The sequence below is a fragment of the Scyliorhinus canicula genome, chromosome 22 (genome assembly GCF_902713615.1).
Source record: "Scyliorhinus canicula chromosome 22, sScyCan1.1, whole genome shotgun sequence".
Taxonomy (NCBI): domain Eukaryota; kingdom Metazoa; phylum Chordata; class Chondrichthyes; order Carcharhiniformes; family Scyliorhinidae; genus Scyliorhinus; species Scyliorhinus canicula.
Genome location: NC_052167.1, coordinates 7,052,035 through 7,074,304, shown reverse-complemented (window position 1 = coordinate 7,074,304; position 22,270 = coordinate 7,052,035). Strand labels below are relative to the sequence as shown.

General features: G+C 46.9%; 1 protein-coding gene across 1 annotated transcript; it reads right to left on the bottom strand.

Annotated features, from left to right (window-relative positions):
- Positions 1 to 16,985: 16,985 nt before the first annotated feature.
- Positions 16,986 to 20,338, bottom strand: LOC119956132 (protein FAM241B-like). The gene is made up of 2 exons (XM_038783031.1): positions 20,103 to 20,338; positions 16,986 to 17,736 (listed from the first exon to the last, which is right to left on the bottom strand). The coding sequence occupies exons 1-2, from the start codon at positions 20,199 to 20,201 to the stop codon at positions 17,491 to 17,493; spliced, it is 345 nt and encodes a 114-aa protein (XP_038638959.1). The 5' UTR covers positions 20,202 to 20,338; the 3' UTR covers positions 16,986 to 17,490.
- Positions 20,339 to 22,270: the final 1,932 nt, after the last annotated feature.

Here is a 22,270-nt window from a genome sequence, read left to right as displayed (position 1 = left end):
GAAATAACAAAGGGGCAGCACGGTGGCACAGTGGGCTAGCCCTGCTGCCTCACGGCGCCGAGGTCCCAGGTTCGATCCCGGCTCTGGGTCACTGTCCGTGTGGAGATTACACATTCTCCCCATGTTTGTGTGGGTTTCGCCCCACAACCCAAAGATGTGCAAGGTAGGTGGATTGAACACGCTAAATTGCCCCTTAATTGGAAAGAAATGAATTGGGTACACTAAATGTATTTTTAAAAAATAACAAAAAAGATTTGCATTTAGCTAGCACCTTCCAGAGCTTAGTATATTCTGAACAAAGTGTGCAGGTACAGACACGATGGGCCAAGTGGCCTCTTTCTGTGCTGTAACCATCCTATGATTCTAAGTGTTGCCACTGCTCCAACAACAGCATCAAAGTCGTGATCGGATAGTCGGCTTTAATGATTTTGGTTGAAGCATAAATATTGATCAGGATACTGGGGAAAACTTCCCTGCTCACCAAACGTGCTGTGGGGTCTTTACACCCCCCCCCCCCCCCCTCCCCCCCCAGGGCAGGCAGTGACTTGCTTTAACCTCTTCTCTGTGTTAGAGCCTCTCTGACAATGCAGCACTCCCCCAGTACTGCAGTGGAGTATCTGCTAAACAATAAATACAAGTCCGCATTGAACCCACAACCATCCTATCTGGCTCACAGACTACCTCCTGCCAAAACTGAGCTTTAATGTCCTGGGGATGCTTCCATTAATGAAAGTTTAGAGTATAACAGTTTCCTATGTTTTTTTTTGTAGAAATGTCTATAGGACAAACTTCTATACAACTCTCACTTTCATTAACCAATGACTTATTTTTGCAACTCTACTGTTTATGGAGAAACGGCCTGGAAAAACAGAGACAAAGGTTGATTTCTTCAATTTGGAACTGTGGGCAGGAAGAGGGAGGAATGGTTGGATTTCCAGCTTTCGGTCTGGGTGAGTTTACATGCTCCGGGCTGAAAGTGATATAATGGGCAGGAGCATTGCTCTCTGATGTGGGTTTAATCTGGGCCCTTTCGATAACTGGGGCTGTAACAGATGGGCTTTTACATGTGTTCATTGGTAAATTGAGGAGACATCTGCACAGGAGAATTACTGGTGGTCCACAAGCAAGGGGATTGAAGGAGGATTTGTGTTAGCTGTCCGCAAAGGAGAACACTTATTAGGCAGGGTTCAAAATGGCTAATAAATCCTCTCAATCCTTGAAGAAAAATAATCTGAAAACAAAAAAATCAAGGGTCAAGGTAGATGTTCTTTTGCTGCTCTGCTGGTGAGCCTGAGCTCAAATCGTCCCTTTGTCTGGAGACCCTCTACTGTTTCTGTCTGTGAAAAGATCATTGCAAGTTCCGATCTGTTGATTGCATTCAAATCATCACCCCTGGCATCCAAAACATCATTAAAAGGACAGGGGGGTAAAGCACCACTTCAGCTAATTGGAATAATCCTCTGTCGAGTCATGTGATGATGGTGCTCTCAGGCTCGGAGGTGCAGATAATTATGGTAATTCTCCACCATTCTGAATGCAGGATAAACTCAAAAGCTTTGGGAGGTGTGAGGAAATGGCCAGCACACATGGCTATTATGCATAATTCCGCACAGCTACTCACTGAAAAGAGTTTGCAAGTATTAGTGCTATCAACATACTTTTTGTTGTATTGTGGGAGTCTGTACTCTAAACGCTGCAAGCCATTGGGACTGTTGCCCTGAGGCCCACTGGGGATTTCGGACCCTGTATAAATTTATCTGAATGGGTTTTAATTTAAATATACTTAGAATGAAAACGGGTTTAGACAAACTTTAATAAGCTTTTCATAGAGCTGGTTCTAACACACTAGATGATGACAACTATTTCACACCAGAGTTGTGATAGAAATTCTGTCCAATATTTCTTCTTGTATGGGCAATTAATGGCAGGCAATAGACAGTGAACAGAACCGCTGGTTTTTAAAAGTCATTTAATCATGTGAGTTTATTTTATTGTATATAATTATGGAATTGCATTGCAGTGTGCAGGGTATTCCACAATCCCACTCATTAACAGAAAACCCTTGCCAGCTTTTTAAAAGATCTCTCCAATTACTGTCACTCCCCTGCTCGTTCCCCATAGGAACATAGGAAGATAGGAATTATGAGCAGAAATAGGCAATTCAGCCCTTCGAGCCTGCTCCGCCATTCAATCAGATCATGGCTGATCTCTTCCTGGTCTCAAATCCACCTCCCCGCCTGTTCCCTATATCCATTTAACCCGTTTTTAAAATCAGAAATATATCTATCCCCTTCTTGAAACCATTGAATTAATTTTTTTTTAGAGTATCTAATTATTTTTTCCAATTAAGGGGCAATTTAGCATGGCCAATCCACCTACCCTGCACATCATTTTGGGTTGTGGGGGTGAGACCCACACAGACACGGCGTTGAAACCATTTAATGATTCTGATTCCACCGCTCTATGGGGCAGTGGGTTCCACAACTTCACCACCTTCTGCGAGAAGTAGTTCCTCCTCATCCCAGTTCTAAATCCACCGCCTCTCAACCTATATCCGTGCCCTCTTATTCAAGATTGACCCAAAAGAGGCAACATTTCATCTACGTGTCCTTTATCAATCCGTTTTAGTATTTTATACACCTCAATCAGATCCCCTCTCATCCTTCTAAACTCTGTACACAATACCTCTTCAAGTATTTGTCTAATTCTCTTTTGAAAGTTACTCTAGAATGTGGTTCCTCCCCCCTTGGACAGCACCTTCCAGATCACAAGTGCGTGAAAAGATTTCTCATCATCTTCTCTCTGGTTATTTTAACAATGATCTTAAATCTGCATTCCAAGATGTCTCATCTCTGTTGCTGAAGAAAGAGCTTCTCACTCTCGTCTACATTAAGACAGTTCAGAATTTTGAACACCTCCAGTAAATCTGCTCTTAATCTTCTCTGGTGTCTTCGCATAATTGAAATCTCCGAGCTTATGAAAATGAAAAAAATGAAAGTCACTTATTGCCACGAGTAGGCTTCAATGAAGTTACTGTGAAAAGCCCCTAGTCGCCACATTCCGGCACCTGTCCGGGGAGGCTGGTACGGGAATTGAACCCTGCTGCTGGCCTGCCTTGGTCTGCTTTCAAAGACAGCGATTTAGCCCAGTGAGCTAAACCAGCCCCTGGTATGCTGTGTCTATTTATGAAGCAAAGTCCCGAGGATCTATTTTTTTAAAAAACAACCTTCACAACCTTCCTGCCTCCTTTAATATTTGTTTCCCAAGTCTCTTATTTGTTGCACCCACTTAAAGTTGTACTGTTGACTTTACATTGCTTTCCTGATTCTTTCACATCGCTCTGCTTTTAAGTTGCATCTGCTTTGTGTCTGTGTCTGCCCGTTTTACCACCCTGTCTGTGGCTGTTTCCAATGTGTTGCTGTCCTCCTGAATAATTATTACATTTCCGAATTTCAAGTTACCCTCAAACTTTTGAAAACATGCCCAGTGCACCCACGTCCAGTTTCGTACTATGTACGAAAGAAGGCACATTTCCTAATAGTGGGTGAACAACACGGTATACTTCCCTTCAGGCGATCAAATAATGTTTTGGCTCTGCTCTCTGCTTTCTGCCCCTCAGCCAATGTTGTATCCACACAGCCACTGCCCATTAGTTCTGTTTCATTTTGTTAAGAAGTCTATTATGTGGCACTTCATTTCACACCTTTTGAAAGTCCGTCTGCAGATCAACTCATCAGTCCCCACCGTTTCCTCATCAGACAATGCAATCAAGCTTGTCAGATGTGCATTGCCTTTGAGAAACATGTGCAGGCCACCATTTATTAGCCAGAGTTTTTATAGATTTTCACCGATTAAAAGCAAATTACTGCGGATGCTGGAATCTGAATCCAAAAGAGAAAATGCTGGAAAGTCTCAGCAGGTCTGGCAGCATCTGTAGGGAGAGAAAAGAGCTTTGACAAAGGGTCACCTGGACTTGAAACGTTAGCTCTTTTCTCTTCCTACAGATGCTGCCAAACCTGCTGAGATTTTCCAGCATTTTCTCTTTTGGATTTTCACAGAGGCAGGTTGACTCATGAGCCTTTTAAAGATGGCGGGCAGGTTCCGAATCTGGGATTCTCGGCACCATTTCCGGGCAGTCTGATTTTTGGGAGTGCCTTCAAAGTGTGTGGGCTGGTTCCTGTCAAAAGCGTGCACTCAGCATTTCCAACTTACCAGGCTCCATGATGGAGATAGGCATGTTCCCGCAGTCGGGTCAAGTTTTTACAAGGCATGTTTCACAGCCTGTTTGCAATAGGGGACTTTTAAAAGGTAAGTTCAAAAAGTCTGCTTCATGTCTCCTACACCAAGCTCTGCCCTTTCACTGTGCACTTTTAAGAACCAATTCACCCTATAGTGGCATGTGTAAAAGAAAAAGCTTGGAAAAGAATAATCCATTCATAACTTTCTCCTTGTAATGATGCACAAAGCAGACTTCTTTAGAAACACATTAGGTATTTATTAATAAGGAAAACTGCACAAAGCCAGCACCTCCTCTCTACCCCTGCTGCCCCTAGTCCCTACATATCTTCTGCCTAAGAGACTAACTCCGCACCCTGGGGTGATTACCAACTGTCAGTCCAAATTGGTCCCTCAGGACAGGTGACCCTCTTATGTTGTGTTGCCCTTGAGGGGATAAACACCACAGTCATCATACTCGGATGTTGCAAAAAAGAGTCTGCACTGCAAGCTAATAAAAGTGTCAATTTCTCTGGGGAGTAGCTGTTTCAACAAATGTAATGGATGCCTGGGATCGCAACCAAGCTTAATTATGTGTGGTTGGCTGAGAGCCTAGACAGCTGCATCCTGGGAAAACATTGTGTGATTGACAGCTCAGCTCTCTCTGATCGTTACTGTCAATTTCACAATGTTTGTTTACACAACTCAAGGGTTTGTTTTTCGTGTTTTATTTTAACTTTAAGAACCTGGAGGATCAACACTTTTATTCAACATTTTTTTCAACATAGGAGAAAGTTATGAATAGGGTATTTCCCCGCGCCCCCCTCCCCCTCTGGAAACTGTGAGCCAAAGGGCATGGAAGTGCCAGTTTTGCAAGGGGGCATTGGATGGGGGCATGAGGTGACATAGATAGGGAACGGGGAGTGTTTGGGGGGGGGGGGTGAGGGTTGGAGGGTTTTTGTATTATTATTTTAACAAAGTCCCAAGGCACCAGGGGAGGCCTTTAGAATCATAGAATCGCTACAGTGCAGAAGGAGACCATTCGGCCCATAGAATCTGCACCAACTGTTGGAAAGAGCATCCTACCTAGGCCCATGCCCTGACCCTATCCCTGTAACCTGGTAACCCCACCTAACCTTTTTGGACACCAAGGCGCAACTTAGCATGTTTATCATGACCAACCCAACTAACCTGCACATAGATGGACTTTGAGAGGAAACCTGAGGCTGGAATTGAACCTGGGTCCCTGGTGCTGTGAGGCAGCAGTGCTAACCACTTTGCCACCGTACCGCCTCTGCACCCGGTAGCCCCTGTGGCTGCCTCTGAACCTCTTTTCAGATTGGCTGTCCCGACTCCAGCCCACACCCTGCCTGTCCCCCAACAATGAAGATCCCACCTTTGGGGGCACTTCCTCCTCAGCTGGGCAGGCTGGGAATTTTCCTGACTCCCACTATGCAAGGATGAAAAACTGAGTCTTCCCATCATCGGAGTTAGGCTCTCTGGCCTGCAGTTACCAGGGTTATCCTCAGGGTGTAACGTCCAGCTCTCTGACACCATTCCTAGATTGGAAGAAGATTGGAAGACTGTAGTGGAGCCTCTAGCATTTCCACTCTTCCTTCCGTCAGTAAACCAGGATACATAGATACCTAGAAGATAGGAGCAGGAGGAGACCTTTTGGCCCTTCGAGCCTGCGCCGCCATTTATCACAATCATAACTGACCATCCAATTCAATAGCCTAATCCTGTTTTCTCCCCATAGCCTTTGACCCCACTCTCCCCAATGCGTTCCTACTGTATCTGGTCACTCTCCTACTTTGAGTGCTGGCAACTCTATCTTTCGCAATCTTTATTCTATTCAGTAATCATTGCACCTCTTCCTAACTCTTATATTGGCAGCACATATCTTTACTGAAGACAGATAATGAGAAATGCATTAATGGACAATTAAAACACTTTTGAACCATCTTTGGTTTTGAAAGGTACTATATAAATGCAGGTCCTTCTATCCTAATAGCTCTCACTTGCTGGAAAAAGTCCCAGTTGGAAATATTGCAGCAGATGACACACACGCAGCTCCATCAGAAATCTGTTTTGGAATTTCCCATCGCTAAATCCTTCTGCCCTCCACCCCTGCAGTCCACCCCCCTACTCCAGCTCTTACTCCCCTCCACCCCTTACCCTCTATCACCCACCCCTTACCCACGATATTAGCTTAACCGTTCACATGAATTTCAAGATGACTTGGTAACACAAGTCATTTTTGACTATTTCAATCATTTGCTTACTCTGTTCTGTTGTAACTTTGAAAGCTGACACTTTACGATTTCTACAACTTTGCATTTTTTATGCTGAAGAATTATATAGGCCTGGATCAGTCTTTGCGAGCAAATGCTATTTGTGGACAAACTGGTGTGATACAACTGTTTCCGAAATGACATTTTGATTTATCCGTGAAGTAGTTCGGCTGGCTCTACGAAAAATGCTGCCTCCTAGTGGAGAATTGGAATTGTAGTCAGCACTTAGGTTTAAAGAGCATTTGAAACCCCGATCACACTGCTGCTCCAGTGAATTCAAACAAATATATATTACAAAATGATTTTGAATAAGGCATAAAGATTGTAACTCAGATTTGTCTAAAGTGGAAGATGGCCATCCATTGTGATATGGCGTGAATATCAATTCTTTTTTAAAAAATTTCGAGTACCCAATTCTTTATTGTCCAATTAAGGGGCAATTTAGTGCGGTCAATCCACCTAACCTACACATCTTTGGGTTGTGGGAGGTGAGACCCACGTAGACACGGGGAGAATGTGCAAATTCCACAAGGGCAGTGACCCGGGGCCGGGATCGAACCCGGGTCCTCAGCGCCACAAGGCAGCAGTGCTAACCACTATGCCGCCGTGCAGCCCCCTGGGTATCAGCTATGATGATGTTTGAAACAGGGCTGGTCAATCCATTTAAGCCTCACAACAACATCTTTAAAACTTGGGTCAATTCCTCAGGTGAAATCAAATTGCAAGTCAATGAACAGGACCTATACTGAACCAGACCTCATAGTTAATGTTCCTTCTGAAGGAGCATGGAATAATTGCAAAGCCATTAAACTACAGTATATGCAAGAGCATTAGGCAGCTGATCAATGTTAATGTTAATTACTCACATCACCTCACTTTATTTGACACCGATTACTAGTTTGCAATATGATGAGATCAGTCTGAAACAGAAATATCCACTTGATCAATCAAGCTGACTTCCTACAAACTATCGATGGACAACTCATTCTCCACCGGAATGGAGCTCATTCTGTTTTGTCACAAACTGTCCCCACTCTGCTGCCAATTCACAAACATTACAATACCCGCAATGTGTAAATTCCTAGAAATATACCTTGTGGACAGATTCTTATGGACTTAAACAAGACAAATCATCGGCCCATCACTGGAGGCTAAGACATCTCAATAGAAAATTGGTTAATTCAGCTAAATCCACGGTGACACATTTTCAACAAGAATTCAATCCAATGAATCTCGGACTCGCATTTAGATTGAAGCTCCATCTGATTCTCCGCGTTGATATTTGATGGGGTAGTTGCTCACAGCTTGAATATTTTAAGAACATCTGGACAGGAGGAGGCCATTCAGCCCCTTGAGCTTGTTCTGCTGTTCAGTGAGATCATGGGCGAAATTCTCCGACTCGCTACAAACCCAAACCACGATCGTTCGGAGAATCAAGCGTCCAGCCAAAATTGAGGTCTGTGCCTGCCGCCAATTTGAGCGCCACGTTCCCATCCCTTGATGATGGCAATAACGAAGTTTGTACCCCATGGCAGCGGGCGCATGCAAAACCTGCATTTGCATTGATTTAAATGTCATTAGCATATTTGACCCACTATCCGAGGACCCGGGTTCGATCCCGGCTCTGGGTCACTGTCCGTGTGGAGTTTGCACATTCTCCTTGTGTCTGCATGGGTTTCGCCCCCACAAACCCAAAGATGTGCAGGCTCGGTGGATTGGCCGCGCTAAATTGCCTGACCAGTGACACTATATGGCAGCCCACTCCACAGGGCCACCCGCTGTCTCCAAGCCCTGCCTGCCCACCGCGACCCAGCTCCCATCCATCTGCCTCCGGACAGGTTGGCACAGCCTGTGTGTCACAACCGGGACCCACATCACATGGCAGCTACGCCCCCAGCAGACACACATTTCCCTCGCTCACTCTCATCTGTAGGACCTGACCACACACAAGCCTCTAAGCATGGAGGCGATTGGTGGCACACTGTGACCCTCTCTACCCCATAACCAGGCGCCACCCTGCTGGCGGGATAACACACGGTTCACTCAGTGGGGACACCCACAGTAGACTCCACTGGGGAGACAGGACAGGGCCCACAGAGCCTATCGCTGACACGGGTGGTGGCAGACAATGGTACCTCTGTTGACAGGTGTGGAAATGTAGGTTTCTGGCTAAATATAACCAATGCATGATGGGATACTTGGCCATAATTGTGGTATAATTACAGTACTGCTAACAGGGCAAGAATAGGTTGGAGTGGTCCACACAACTCCTCGGGTCCTCTTTCCCGCTTTCCTTAGTATTGTAGTTTCGCCTCCTTATCTATATCCATCTGTTTCCACACATAGGCATGTACTGATACATTGTCGATACAGCTTGAGTGCGTCTGGGCATAGTAGGAGTCATGATTTTAAACTAAGTAAGGTCCTTTTTAGGCGCGAAGGTTCAGAGTCATGTGCTACTTGTTTACTCCAGTGTTTAAATATCGCAGAAAAACTGTTGTACTTCGGACACTTGCCCTAACCCTTGATTAGGTGCGGTCTCCACTTGCTGCAAGTAAAATAAACTAACTGTTGATGTTAACTTGTATTTTCTTGTCGCTGTCTTACTCGGAATCGACTCGATATCGTAATTGGTGATCGGGCGGACAATCCCTTCCGATGCCCAAATCGAGGGTTGCGCTGGTTTGACGCCAGTTTTTGAGTCTCCGCCCCCTCCGAAATGGCATCATCGCGTCGCACGCCATTGGAACGGTGTTGGCGCATCATCGGTTGGCCCTACCCCAATGCTCTGCCCACGCTGGGTTGACGTATGGTAGGAGTGGTTGGAAATCCAGCTTGGCGGCCGCGGACTGTGTCCAGCGTTGCCACAGACGGCCGGGAGTCGTGCTGCTGGCTGGGGCCGGGGGGGCTTCCCCGAGGGCTGAGGTTGTCCTGTGGGGCCATATTAGGCAGGTCGGGTCTGCGCACAGCCGGTGCCATGTTGTACGGCACGACCATCGTAGGTCGCCGCCGTGGGCATGCACAGCCAGGGACCCTGCCATTGTCCGGCCATTTTTGGCGGAGGATCCGGGAGTTTTACCCAGTGCCGCTGCTGGCCCTTCACAGGTCCAGAATTGGTGAAGGTTTGCCGCCGATTTTGGCATCGTAAAATACCACTGTTCCCATGCCGGCGTCAGCACTTAGCCGCAGAAACGGAGAGTCCAGCCCATAGTTTCTGATGGGAATACGTGTCCTGAATGGGCTTTATTTGACATTTCAATATATGTCAAACTACACAAGGTTGGACCAATTTGGATTCATTCTGGGAGCATTGTTTTGCCCAGATCCTGTCCTACACCAACTCCTACTCAAAGAACCATTGCTGTAGGAGTAGGTCATTCAGTTCCTTGAGTCCGTTCTGTTATGGTTAATCTGTATCTCAATATCTGCCTGTCTTGATGTCATAACAGTTCCTCTTGTTTCACAAAAGTCGATGGTAATTACCAAGCAGCCCTGTGCCCAGTGACGTACATTGACTGCCAATCCCTTAATACCTCCAATTTAAAATTCTCACCTTAGCGGTAAAATCTCTTCAGAGTTCCTCCAGCTCTATAACCGCCGAACTCTCCAGACCTCTGTCTCCACCCTCCTCAGTCTCCAGCTGTACAGCCTGGAACTCGCTACTGTACCATTTCTTCGAGCAGGAATGGTTTGTGATAACATTGTGGTCCCAGTTATGTACACTGATTGCACACCTTCCTCTTCCTGGCTCAATGACAAGGTACCTTTAAATATTTGGGGAGGGTTTGGGTTTAATGTATACTTGGATTAGCTAATGAGTTGTATCTTTTCCACTCAGTCCACCTACAGTCAGTTGGGAAGTTACATTAGGTAAGTGAAATGTGGATTCCTGGTATGAATGAGTGAGTTGAGTTTTTGCCAAGGGTCTCCAGGTCGACTGGTCAATTTGGAAGAAGTGACAGTGAAATTACAATGAGATATTTTACCGAGGTGCGGGGGGATCAATATTCTCTGTAGCTCATGGCATCATGATCTTCACCCAGAAGTGAGGACTCTGAAGATCCACCATCAGATCGGCTTCACTGGAAATAACGCATGTTTTCTGAGAGTAAAGGCCTTACCCGACCTTTCCCTTAATCTCTATAAAAAACACAATTGAATCATCATGATCCTCAGCACTCAGCCAATTCTCTCAAGGATAGGTTTGCAAACCAGTGTTCCAGTATCCCATTGGTGTTTGTTTTATGATCTGGGGCCCCTAGCATTTCCCAGCAAGACTTTTCGATTTATGCCGACCTGGGTTTAAGACACGTTTGTAGGTCTTGTGTCAGGTGTTGTTTTGAGTTCTTTACTCTGTATTTTGTTGTGTTTTTTGACTCACAAAAACATTGACCTCGGGTTTTAAACCCCCCCCCCCCCCCCCCCCCCCCCCCCAACCCCACACACCCTGGTGTCTCCCCACTGATCTCTTACATGATGGGATCTCCAGCTCTTCCTGGTCACACACTCTGATTGTCCTGGGATATCTCTTCCACTCAGTGTTCCCTGGGGATTCCAGGCTGTGGCCTCCTGGTACTTGCCCGCTGATCAATCTGATCGGCAGACGGGATGCTTTGTGGAAACGAGAACATTCAAGTTCCCCGTTTTGCTGGGATAATTTTTTTGTTTTGTTTTTTAAAATTTTATTTTAAGAGTACCCAATTTTTTTTTCCAATTAAGGGGCAATTTAGCTTGGCCACTACACCTAACCTTCACATCTTTGGATTGTGGGGGTGATACCCACGCAGATATGGGGAGAATGTGCAAACTCCAAACGGACAATGACCCAGGGCCGGGATTCAAACCCGGGTCCTTAGCGCAGTCCCAGTGCTAACCACTGCGCCACCATGCTGCCCCTTTTGCTGGGATAATTGCCCCTATCCTCTGCCCCCCCTCAATTCTAATTGAGGCTCTTATGCTAACGTATTAATTAAATGCTAACGTATTAATAAAATATAAATTTTCCAAAGCGCTTTCCATTTGCACTGTGTCTTTAAGAAGTTACAGCGACAAGAGACTTCATGGGAAACTGCTGCTGTAGAAGTTGGAAAATAACTGAATTAACTCCGGGGTGATATGCTGGCCCAGCATGTTCGGGTTCAATTTGTAAAGGGCAACTCCATGGAGACTGAAATAATCTCACTCAAATTCCAAAACTGAATTAAAGGTTTGGAACAGAACCCAAAGGAAGAGTTGGGGGAGGGGGAAAGGTATTCATGAAAGTAACAGAACAATGAGCTGAACTAAAATTTGAAACATCAACATTTCACAAAGCTGTGTCTGTCCCGGTCTTTGTTTGCGTTTGGAGTTTATAGACCTGAACAAACTCAACAGTTTACTCAGAAAGCACAGTCATTGTGAAATGTCGCTGCTTAATGTCCGGAGTGCAGGTCTGACCATTATACCTAGGAGCAGAGTAGGCCCTTCGGCCCATCGAGTCTACTCCACCATTCAATGAGATCATGGCTGATCTGATATGATCCTCAACTCCACTTTCCCGCCTTAACCCAATAACCCTTGTTTCCCTCACTAATTAAAAATCTGTCTATCTCAGCCTTGAACATACTTAAGGATGGGTTTTAGTTTTGTTTTCAGTGTTGGAGCTGAAGCCAGACAGAGCGGGTGTACTGTTGATCTCTCTGCCATGAAAAGACTATCATTTGGTGAATTCAGAATTATAAATGTTCTCAGTAGTGAATGCAAACCTAATGTTCTTCTGGTAAAAGGTGGTTTAAGTCTTATGGATGTTAAGAGGAAAGCTTAAAGGATTACTTAGTGTTGTATTCTTTGGGGGTTGTATTTGAATTGATGGTTGCTAAGATGATCACTGTATGTTTTAAAAAGGTTAACTTGAGTTCATAAAATAAACATTGTTTTGTTTTAAAAAATACTTTTCCATATCTGCTGTACCACACCTGTAGAGTGGGCCGTGTGCTCCCCATACCACAATCTATTAAAAGTTGTGGGTCAGGTGAACTCCATGATACACTTTGGGGTTCTCTAAACCAGTGTTCTTCAAACTTTTTTTCCGGGGACCCATTTTTACCAACCGGCCAACCTTCGGGACCCAATCCGTCTGACCTTTGCAACCCACGCCGGCTGACCTGAGCGACCCACCATTTTCTCTTACCTTGTTTGCTGCTGACCAAAATGGAGGAAATGGTTTTGGGTCCCTTTGGCCCTCGGACACGCCCCTCCAATGGAACCTGTTGGATGAAGGTGAAGCCTCCCAGTGTCGGAAAGTATGGAGTCTCCATCTGTCCAAAGTTCAGCATTTTTTTTCCTGTGACATTTTATCAAATAAAACCCCTCCGAACTTGTAAAAAAAATAAAATAAAATGAATAAAATAAATGAAAAAAATAAACATTAAATGAAGAAAATAAATGAATAAAATGAATAAATCCCCACCCCGAACTTGAAATGAAAAGCTGCAACCGTTTAAAAAAATAGCGGCAGCACTGCGCATGCACACCCGATCATCGGCGCGCATGTGCATAGTTTTGCGCATGCACGCGGATGATCGTGTGCAATGCGGCCGACTTTTTTTTTACATGTTTGCGGCCATTTAAAAGGCCGCTTGCAGCCGATGTTATTAAAAGTTGGCTGTTGTGTGGGGATATGCGCGATCGGGAGCGCCGCGAAAGACGGCTGCCCGACTCTCCCGCGGGTCGCACCCCCGACTTTGAAGAACACTGCTCCAAACCCTGGCCCATAACACCGTTCATCCTGACCCCACATCCTGGCCACCCCCCCCCCCCCCCCCTCCCCCCCCCTTTTATCACTGACTGCAATTTGCCCGCTAATTCATGTTTAACTTATGTTGATTTTGGGGTTTAGATTATATATAGGTGGTTATCTAAGTTAATATATAGCATTTGCTTTGTTTGACTCTTGTACAGTGAACATTCTTGTTTAAACCGTGGATCTTGTTGCTTACTTCTTTCAATAAATAACTGGGATTTGAAAATTTATTCTTAAAATATAGGTTACTGGTCTCGACCGAGATGAGAAACCACACTTTACTCGTTTCAATCTGTGCTCCTGACTAAGCAGCACTCTGATGACCCCAATGATGTGGGAGAGACCAAAATAAATTGAAGAGCAGTCTGTGTCAGTGAGGCTGGATTTCGTTCAGAAAGGTGGATTTCTTGACTGTAAAGCTACAGCAACCTAAATGCAGGATGTGGCTGTTGAGTATTAGCAATGGACAAATGCAACATTCTCAAACTTCTGGAGCACGCAGATTACCAGACGAGAAATTAATCTTCAAAATCTGCAACAGATTCCAATGAATACAACAAAGACCATTGATGAATAAGAGACATGTACCTAATAAAGGTGCAAATGGACCAACACTTCTTTCAAATATTGGTTTCTGAATTGAGGGGACAAAAGTGGCACAGTGGTTAGCACTACTGCCTATGGTGCTGAAGACCTGGGTTCGATCCGGGCCCCAGGTCAGTCTGTGTGGTTTGCACATTCTTCCCGTGTCTGCGTGGGCCTCACCCCCAAAATCCAAAGATGTGCCGGGTAGGTGGGTTGGCCACACTAAATTGTCCCTCCACAAGGTCAGTGACCCGGGGCTGGGATTGAACCCAGAACTAACCCCTGCAGCACCGTGCTGTCCTAAATCTATATGATTGAATGCCAGTTGTACGAACATGAAGATTTCTTCTCATGTTCCTAACCCTCTTACTGCCCTTCTTGACTCTCAAGTTAATTTGATCAGCTCCAATCAGCTTGGATAGAAACGCAAGAGAGTAAAGACTGAAGACCTGTACAGACCTTTATTCAATAATTAATTCTTTCTCCAATTTCTACCCATTCCTAAAAACATTCTGCTTTTCCAGAGCTCCTGTGAAGTTTTTCACACAGGAAAGCCAAAAACACACACAACTCATTGAGAAGAAGCAGCAAAGATACCAGCTGGATTATAACTTTTAAAAAGGTTTTATCAGATGCACACCGCTAATTGTTTGTAATCTATAAATTTCTAAAAGGAAGTAAGATTTATTTCATTGTCTTCCATTATTTGGAAACAGTTATTTGTAAAGATTTCCAGTTTACAGAAAATCTAAGAATCACATTGTCAAAATATAGGACAGATGAATCGCACCAATATCCTCGTAACATTCCAGAGCTTCTTGAGTTATTTCAGAGGTGACTCTTTGTGAAACGGGATCACAATTTGATGAAGGTGCTGATGATTGATGTGACGATGGCATAACCCTTATTCGTGTCCTCCACTGGTTCCACTCTCACTGGCATCGACCAGATAGTCAAGAGCACAGGTGACAATGGAAAAGCGCTGGGCCTTTGCAGCGCAGTAGGAAGGCAGCCTGATAACCCACCGCCATTTGGATAGTGTGCAGCCTGGCGATACCCAAATGCACAGTGCCATGATGGTGCTGGACCACATTCTCCACTTTGGTTGTTGTGGTTGGGTGGCTCAGGGGTGAACTCACTCTGCCACGGCAATGGGGAACCAGGAACAGTCCCCACTCTACCCTCGCCCGTTTATTATCAATGGGACCTCCCAAAAAGGTTTTCAGAAATTGTTGGGCAGCATCCAGATACTCTTGAGCCGGATTCGCAGACCCTCCGTGCCGAAATTGGGCTCAGCGCAGGGACGGAGAATTACCCAAAATAGGCCCCCAAGTCGTAACGCGATTCTCCGGCAACTGGAGAATCGCCGGCTTTCGCGCGCACAGGATCGACGCAGCACCGGTCGGGGCAGTTGGAAAAGGCCCCCCCCCCGGAGATTCTCCGCGCTCGACGGGCCGAGTGCCCGCCGGCGTGGTCCTAATGTGGTTCCACCCGCGGGAACCCGGAGTCGTGGCTGATGTGGGCGTTACGGTGGGGGTGGGGGGGATCAGACACGGGGGGGGGGAGGGGCCTCGACGACGGGCAGTCCCGCGTTCGGCGGGCCATCGTGATCCGGGGACGACCTATCTTCCTCCGCGCGGGCCCGCTGTGTGGCTCCGCCATGTCGGCGTCACCCGCGCCAAAGGGAGGCCTCTGCGCGCATGCGGGACTGTGGCCACCGCGCGCATGCGGGACTGTGGCCACTGCGTGCATGCGGGACTGTGGCCACTGCGTGCATGCGGGACTGTGGCCACTGCGTGCATGCGGGACTGTGGCCACTGCGTGCATGCGGGACTGTGGCCACTGCGTGCATGCGGGACTGTGGCCACTGCGTGCATGCGGGACTGTGGCCACTGCGTGCATGCGGGACTGTGGCCACTGCGTGCATGCGGGACTGTGGCCACTGCGTGCATGCGGGACTGTGGCCACTGCGTGCATGCGCGGCCGCGTGGTCTGTCCAGCAGGGCCCCGCCGGCAGCCAAAGCTGCGGGACGCATGTCGGAAGCCTGCTAGCCTCCTGGAGAACAGGGAATCACCCCGGACTTTCGAGGAAAAATTCAGGAGTGATTCCCGCCCGTTTTCCGGCGGGCCTGGGGACTTAGTCCCCAAAAGGGAGAATCCCGTTCTCTGTGCTTGGACTTTCACTTCAGTCACAATGGAAACAAACTGCCAGCTCGCGGGCAACATAGGTGAGCTGGAGATATCAGGCAGGATCCTCTGCAGCTCCAGAAACTGGGAGGTTGGCGATCTTACTGAAGATGCCAGACTTCTGTGGACTTCCTGGGATCAACCATCAAGCTCCACATTCAGAATAGGACTGGGAGATCAACAAAGGCATTGGGGGGTGGGGGGTGGTGCTAAGAAAATGAAGGGGAGGGATAAGAGTATAATTTTGGGAAGAATGAACCTGGGGACAGCAGGGGAATAACTGAACAGAGGCCATTTCAATTAAAATTACCCACAGACACAATGGCTAATTTTTTAATGCCGTTAATTCCTTGAAATTAATTATCTTTTCACTGAGAGAGAAGTGGATTTTGTTCTATCAGGTCTGAGTCTAAGTGTGAGATATAAAGGAATGATGCACCTCCCACTAACAGCCTCGTAACAGCCGTAACAGCCTCCCCGAACAGGCGCCGGAATGTGGCGACTAGGGACTTTTCACAGCAACTTCATTTGAAGCCTACTCGTGACAATAAGCGATTTTCATTTTCATTTCACTATCCTGAACCATTTCAATGAATTTCATCAGTCGCATTTTGAACATCCAGCTGTGAAACGTGCCACGAGCTGGGTGTTCGGAACAATGAGGAGATGGAGAATTTTCTTTGGGCCTGGGATTAACCTTCCCAATCGACAGGCAGCCTCCAGGGGAACTTCCTGCACCACATGAGGAGGCGACAGCTCAATCTGTACAGTGTTCACCTGGATCTACCAAACTGGCAACGGGCAAAACAAAGTTCTAAATACAAGCTTGTTTCAGGAACTCCGGTGGAAATTTCTAATTCTACACTTCGAGTCTGCCAAAACGTGGGTCAATCCAAAACAAGGTGGTGGTGGAGGGGGGGGGGGGGGAGGGGGGGGGGGCACTATCTTATAATAGTCAAGAGCCAACGCAGCCGTGTGAGACTACAGTCACACGTGGGCCTGACCAGTTAAGAAAAGATTTTCTTCACTAAAGGACATCAGCGAACCAGATGGGTTTTTACATCCACGTTCACCATAATCACCACACCACCAGCTTTTGATTTTCCGACTAGCTACCCTGAACAAACTCAGCCAACCAGGATGCAATGATTCAACAGTAAAGTTGCTCCAAAACCAATTAAAGTGAGGAATGATTTTCGCCAAAGTCCACATTTACGAAACAATTGTTCAACGATGATCCAGGAAAAAGGTCCGAACATTCCAGACAATTGGGGCGATGACGTTCAAACATTACTTTTCCTTCTTAGATTTTCAACTGTAAATATTTTCTGTTCAACTGTTCTTCAAGCAGGAGGAAAAAAGAGAAAAAAAAATCATGAAGATTTGTACAGGGCTGGGCTGGATAGAAAAGCTCAGCAACCAATCCTGTTACCGTTGTGCAAATCGGGAGAAGAGATACAGGCCACCAATCAGGAGAAGGCCACGCATCCCGAACATCATTAGCAACAGAATCAGAAAGATGGAGACGATTGGTTCAATGACTTGATTTCCCAGATTCCATCGCGGAAATGCCATGTTAACCAAGTGTTGATTCAAATCCATCAACAGCGAGCGACCTTGATTAGCTTGTCCCTGGTAAGGCCGGTTAGCATTCTCGGAGTTATGGATGAAACCCTAGTGGGAAAAGGTAGGATAACAAGAAAAACAGAAATCAACATTCCAGCATCACTTCATTTTTTAAATATTAGTGCCCAGGATTTATACTCCATTTCTAGTTGCCCTGAGTTAGTATGTTAGGTCACTTCAGAGGACTGGTAAGAGTCAGCCATGCTGGTGTGGGTACAGAGTCACCTACAGGCAGAGATAGGGACAGCAGATTTCCTTGCCTGAAGGTCACTTGGCCTTTTAAGGCAATTTGACATCTTTGCCGTCCCTTCTACTGATACTAGATTTAAAACAAAATACTATAGGTCAGCGGGTAGCCAATGAAGCAAAACATTGTGGGTTCAAATCTCACTCCCGAGCCTTGAGATTTTTAATAATTTAATAATCTTTATTATCACAAGTAGGGTTAAATTAACACTGCAATGAAGCTACCATGAAAAGTCCCCAGTCGGCACATTCCACCGCCTGTTCAGGTACACAGAGGGAGAATTCAGAATGTCCAATTCATCTAACAGCACGTCATTCGAGACTTGTGGGAGGAAACCCACACAGACATGGAGAGAGTGTGCAGACTCCACACAGACAGTGACCCGAGCCTGGAATCGAACCTGGGACCCTGAAGCTGTGAAGGAACAGTGCTAGCCACTGTGCCACCGTGCTGCCCTATGTTTCTATATGGGATTGACTGGAGCTAGCATGGATTCAATGGGTCAAATGACCTCCTTTTGTGCTGTAAACAACTCCGTAACTTTAATTTGTGAAGCTGGTAGAATTTGAACTCATATTCTCTAGATTATTAGCCGAGGAACAGATCCACAGCACCATCTGCACTCATTCAGAAACGGCATTGACGTCAGTGAAGCAGTTTAAAAGCCATGGTCAGGGTTGAAGAAGAGGATAGACCGTTCCCCCTCTCAGGATAGTGGGTCAGGTTCTCAGGAAAGAGCTGATTCAACACCAGCTCACACCTTTTAAAAGGAGGCAGTGACTGAACTGTGCTGTGAAAAGGTAAGTAGCGTCTTGGAGATATTCATCGTACTGGCCAATGCTTTCAGTCAGAGTCAATGTGAGAAAAGAGTTTTCCCACAGCTGGATCTGGTGACCTGGAATACACGGCGGTGGAGGAATCTTCAGTAACAGCGTTCCGGGATTTATTAATTGGGGCATTCAGTTCAAGAGCAAAGGGGTGATGCTGAACTTATACAAGACACTAGTTAGACCTGAGCTGGAATATTGTGCACAGTTCTGGGCGCCACAATATAGGAAGGATGTGAACACATTAGAGAGAGCGCAGGGGAGATTCACAACAGTGGTTCCAGGATGGGAAACTTCAGTTGCGAGGATAGATTGGGATTGTTCTCCTTGGAGAGCAGAAGGCAGAGAGGAGATTTGATCGAGATGTTCAAAATCATGAGGGGGCTGGACAGAGTCGACAGGGAAGAACTGTTCCCACTCAGAAAAGGGCCAAGAATGAGAGGGCACAGATATTAAAAAATATATTTTTTTTCCCCAATTAAGGGGCAATTTAGCATGGCCAACCCACGTACCCTGTACGTCTTTGGGTTGTGGGGTGAGACCCACACAGACACAGGAAAATGTGCAAACTCCACACGGACAGTGACCCGGGGCCAGGATCGAAGCTGGGTCCTCAGTGCCGTGAGACAGCAGTGCTAACATGGTAGCACAATGATTAGCACTGTTGCTTCACAGCTCTAGGGTCCCAGGTTTGATTCCTGGCTTGGGTCACTGTCTGTGTGGAGTCTGCACGTTCTCCCTGTATCTGCGTGGGTTACCTCCGGGTGCTCCAGTTTCTCCCACAAGTCCCAAAAGACGTGCTTGTTAGGTAATTTGGACATTCTGAATTCTCCCTCAGTGTCCCCGAACAGGTGCCGGAATGTGGCGACTAGGGGCTTTTCACAGTAACTTCATTGCAGTGTTAATGTAAGCCTACTTGTGACAATAAAGGTTATTAACCACTGTGCCCTGAAGGGCACAGATTTAACGTGATTTGATGTGAAAATGTTTTTCACATGGCGAGTGGTTGGGGTCTGGAATGCACGGCCTGGGAGTGTGGTAGAGGCAGTCTCAGTCGAGGTGTTCAGGAGGGTATGAGATGATTATTTGAACAGAAACATTGTGAAGGGGCTTTGGGGTATGGCACCAAGTCATGATGCTCATTTGGAAGGCTGGTACTGATACAATGGGCCGAATGGCCTGCCCCCACATTGGAACAATTCTGTGAATTCCCAAACCCAGCCTGGAACCTGGCAACTTTGTAAAGTTGCACATTCCCAGATTATTCCATGAACCCCCCAATGGAGATGGGCATGAGAAACATCCTGCTGTAAATGTACTGCAGTTGTGAGTTTACCCACCTGTCGGGTTCTGTTCACATTCTGTCTCCGCTCAGCTCCTTTCCCAACGCGGGGATCATCATCTTGGACAATGTCCCCATTGGCCAGAATGCGAACCATTTTCTTTCAGTCTGATCCGGGGGCAGAGACAACACGGAGAGAGTGAAAGGTGCAGAACGGCAGCCTCCAGGTGTCTGAATCCCAGCCCCTCTCCCCGTGTCCCAATCCCAGCCCCTCTCCCTGTGTCCCAGCCCCTCTCCCTGTGTCCCAGCCCCTCTACCTGTGTCCCAGCCCCTCTCCCTGTGTCCCAGCCCCTCTCCCCGTGTCCCAATCCCAGCCCCTCTCCCTGTGTCCCAGCCCCTCTCCCTGTGTCCCAGCTCCTCTCCCTGTCCCCCAGCCCCTCTCCCTGTCCCTCAGCCCCTCTCCCTGTCCCAATCCCAGCCCCTCTCCCTGTCCCAATCCCAGCCCCTCTCCCTGTGTCCCAGCCCCTCTCCCTGTCCCTCAGTCCCTCTCCCTGTCCCAATCCCAGCCCCTCTCCCTGTGTCCCAGCCCCTCTCTCTGTCCCTCAGCCCTTCTCCCAATCCCAGCCCCTCTCCCTGTCCCCCAGCCCCTCTCCCTGTCCCAATCCCAGCCCCTCTCCCTGTGTCTCAACCCCTCTCCCTGTGTCCCAATCTCAGCCCCTCTCGCTGTCCCAGCCCCGCTGCCACACACACACTTCCTGACACAAACACACAGCCCTGAAAGGAAATGTGAGTCATCAGTGTTACACAGAATGAACTCCGAACCAGCTGCACCTTCCTTTCCCAGTCAAACCCTCTCCGCAAGGACAGCAGACTGGAGACAGCCTGTCCCAGAGCCAGCCCCAGCCCCCCAGGACCCTGCCCTGACCTCAACCCAGTCCCCGGACCCAGAGCCCAACCCAGTCCCCAGAACCAGACCCAGCCTTAGACCCAGACCCCGGACCCCAGGACCCTGCCCTGACCTCAACCCAGTCCCCGGACCCCAGACCCAGACCCAGACCCCGGACCCCAGAGCCTGAATAGACCCTGCCCCAGCCCCCAGCCTCTCTGGTCAGTTTCTCTCCGCAGGGTAAATATTTACATAACATATCCGGTCAGAATGAACACTTTCTCAGGGGCTGCGAGGTGTTTACACTGCAGGAGAGAGGGAGGGAGGGATAGAGAGGTTAAACAAAGAATTGTGAGTTTGAACAATTGTGATTTGGAACATTTGTGATTTGGAACATTTGAGATTTGGGGACAATTGTGAATTAGGGGCAATTGTAATTTGGGATGATTGTGTGTTGGGGCAATTGTAAATTGGGATGATTGTGAGTTGGGGCAATTGTGAGTTGGGACATTTGGGTTATGGGGCAATTGTAATTTGGGATGATTGTGAGTTGGGGACAATTGTGACTTAGGGCAATTGTGAGTTGGGACGATTGTGATTTGGGGCTGATTGTGATTTGAGATTATTGTGATTTAGGGGTGATTTTGATTTGAGATTTTTGTGATTTTGATTTGGGATGATTTTGAGTTGCAGTTCCAGGCAATGGCCATCTCCAATAAGAGAGATTTAACCATCACTGAATCTCCCACTATCAACATCTTGGGTGTTACTATTGACCAGAAACTGAACTGGAACAGCCATATAATTGCCATAGCTACAAGGGCAGGTCAGAGGTTGGGAATTCTGTGGATAGAAACTCCCCTCCTAACTCCCCAAAGCCAGTCAACAACCTACAAGTCACAAGTCAGGAGTGTGATGGGATACTCTCCACTTGCCTGGATGAGTGCATCTCCAACAACACTCAAGAAGCTCGACACCATCCAGGGACAAGGCAGCCCGCTTGATTTTTTTTTTAATAAATGTTTTTTTATTGGGCTTTTGAACAAAGTATATTTACTGTTATGTCCACAGAATAAGATATATGTATATATAGAAGAGACGACAACTACCCGGGTTATGGGGAGAAGGCAGGAGAATGGAGATGAGAAAATATCAGCCATGATTGAATGGCGGAGCAGACTCGATGGACCAAGTGGCCTAATTCTGCTCCTATGTCTTGTTGTCTTGTGGTCTTAAGAGCAGACATACACAAAAAGAACACAACATAAAATAAAATAAAGTAACTGGTAAGGTATTATGCACCAGCAACTCTGTACAATTGGCAAAATTATTTACAACAC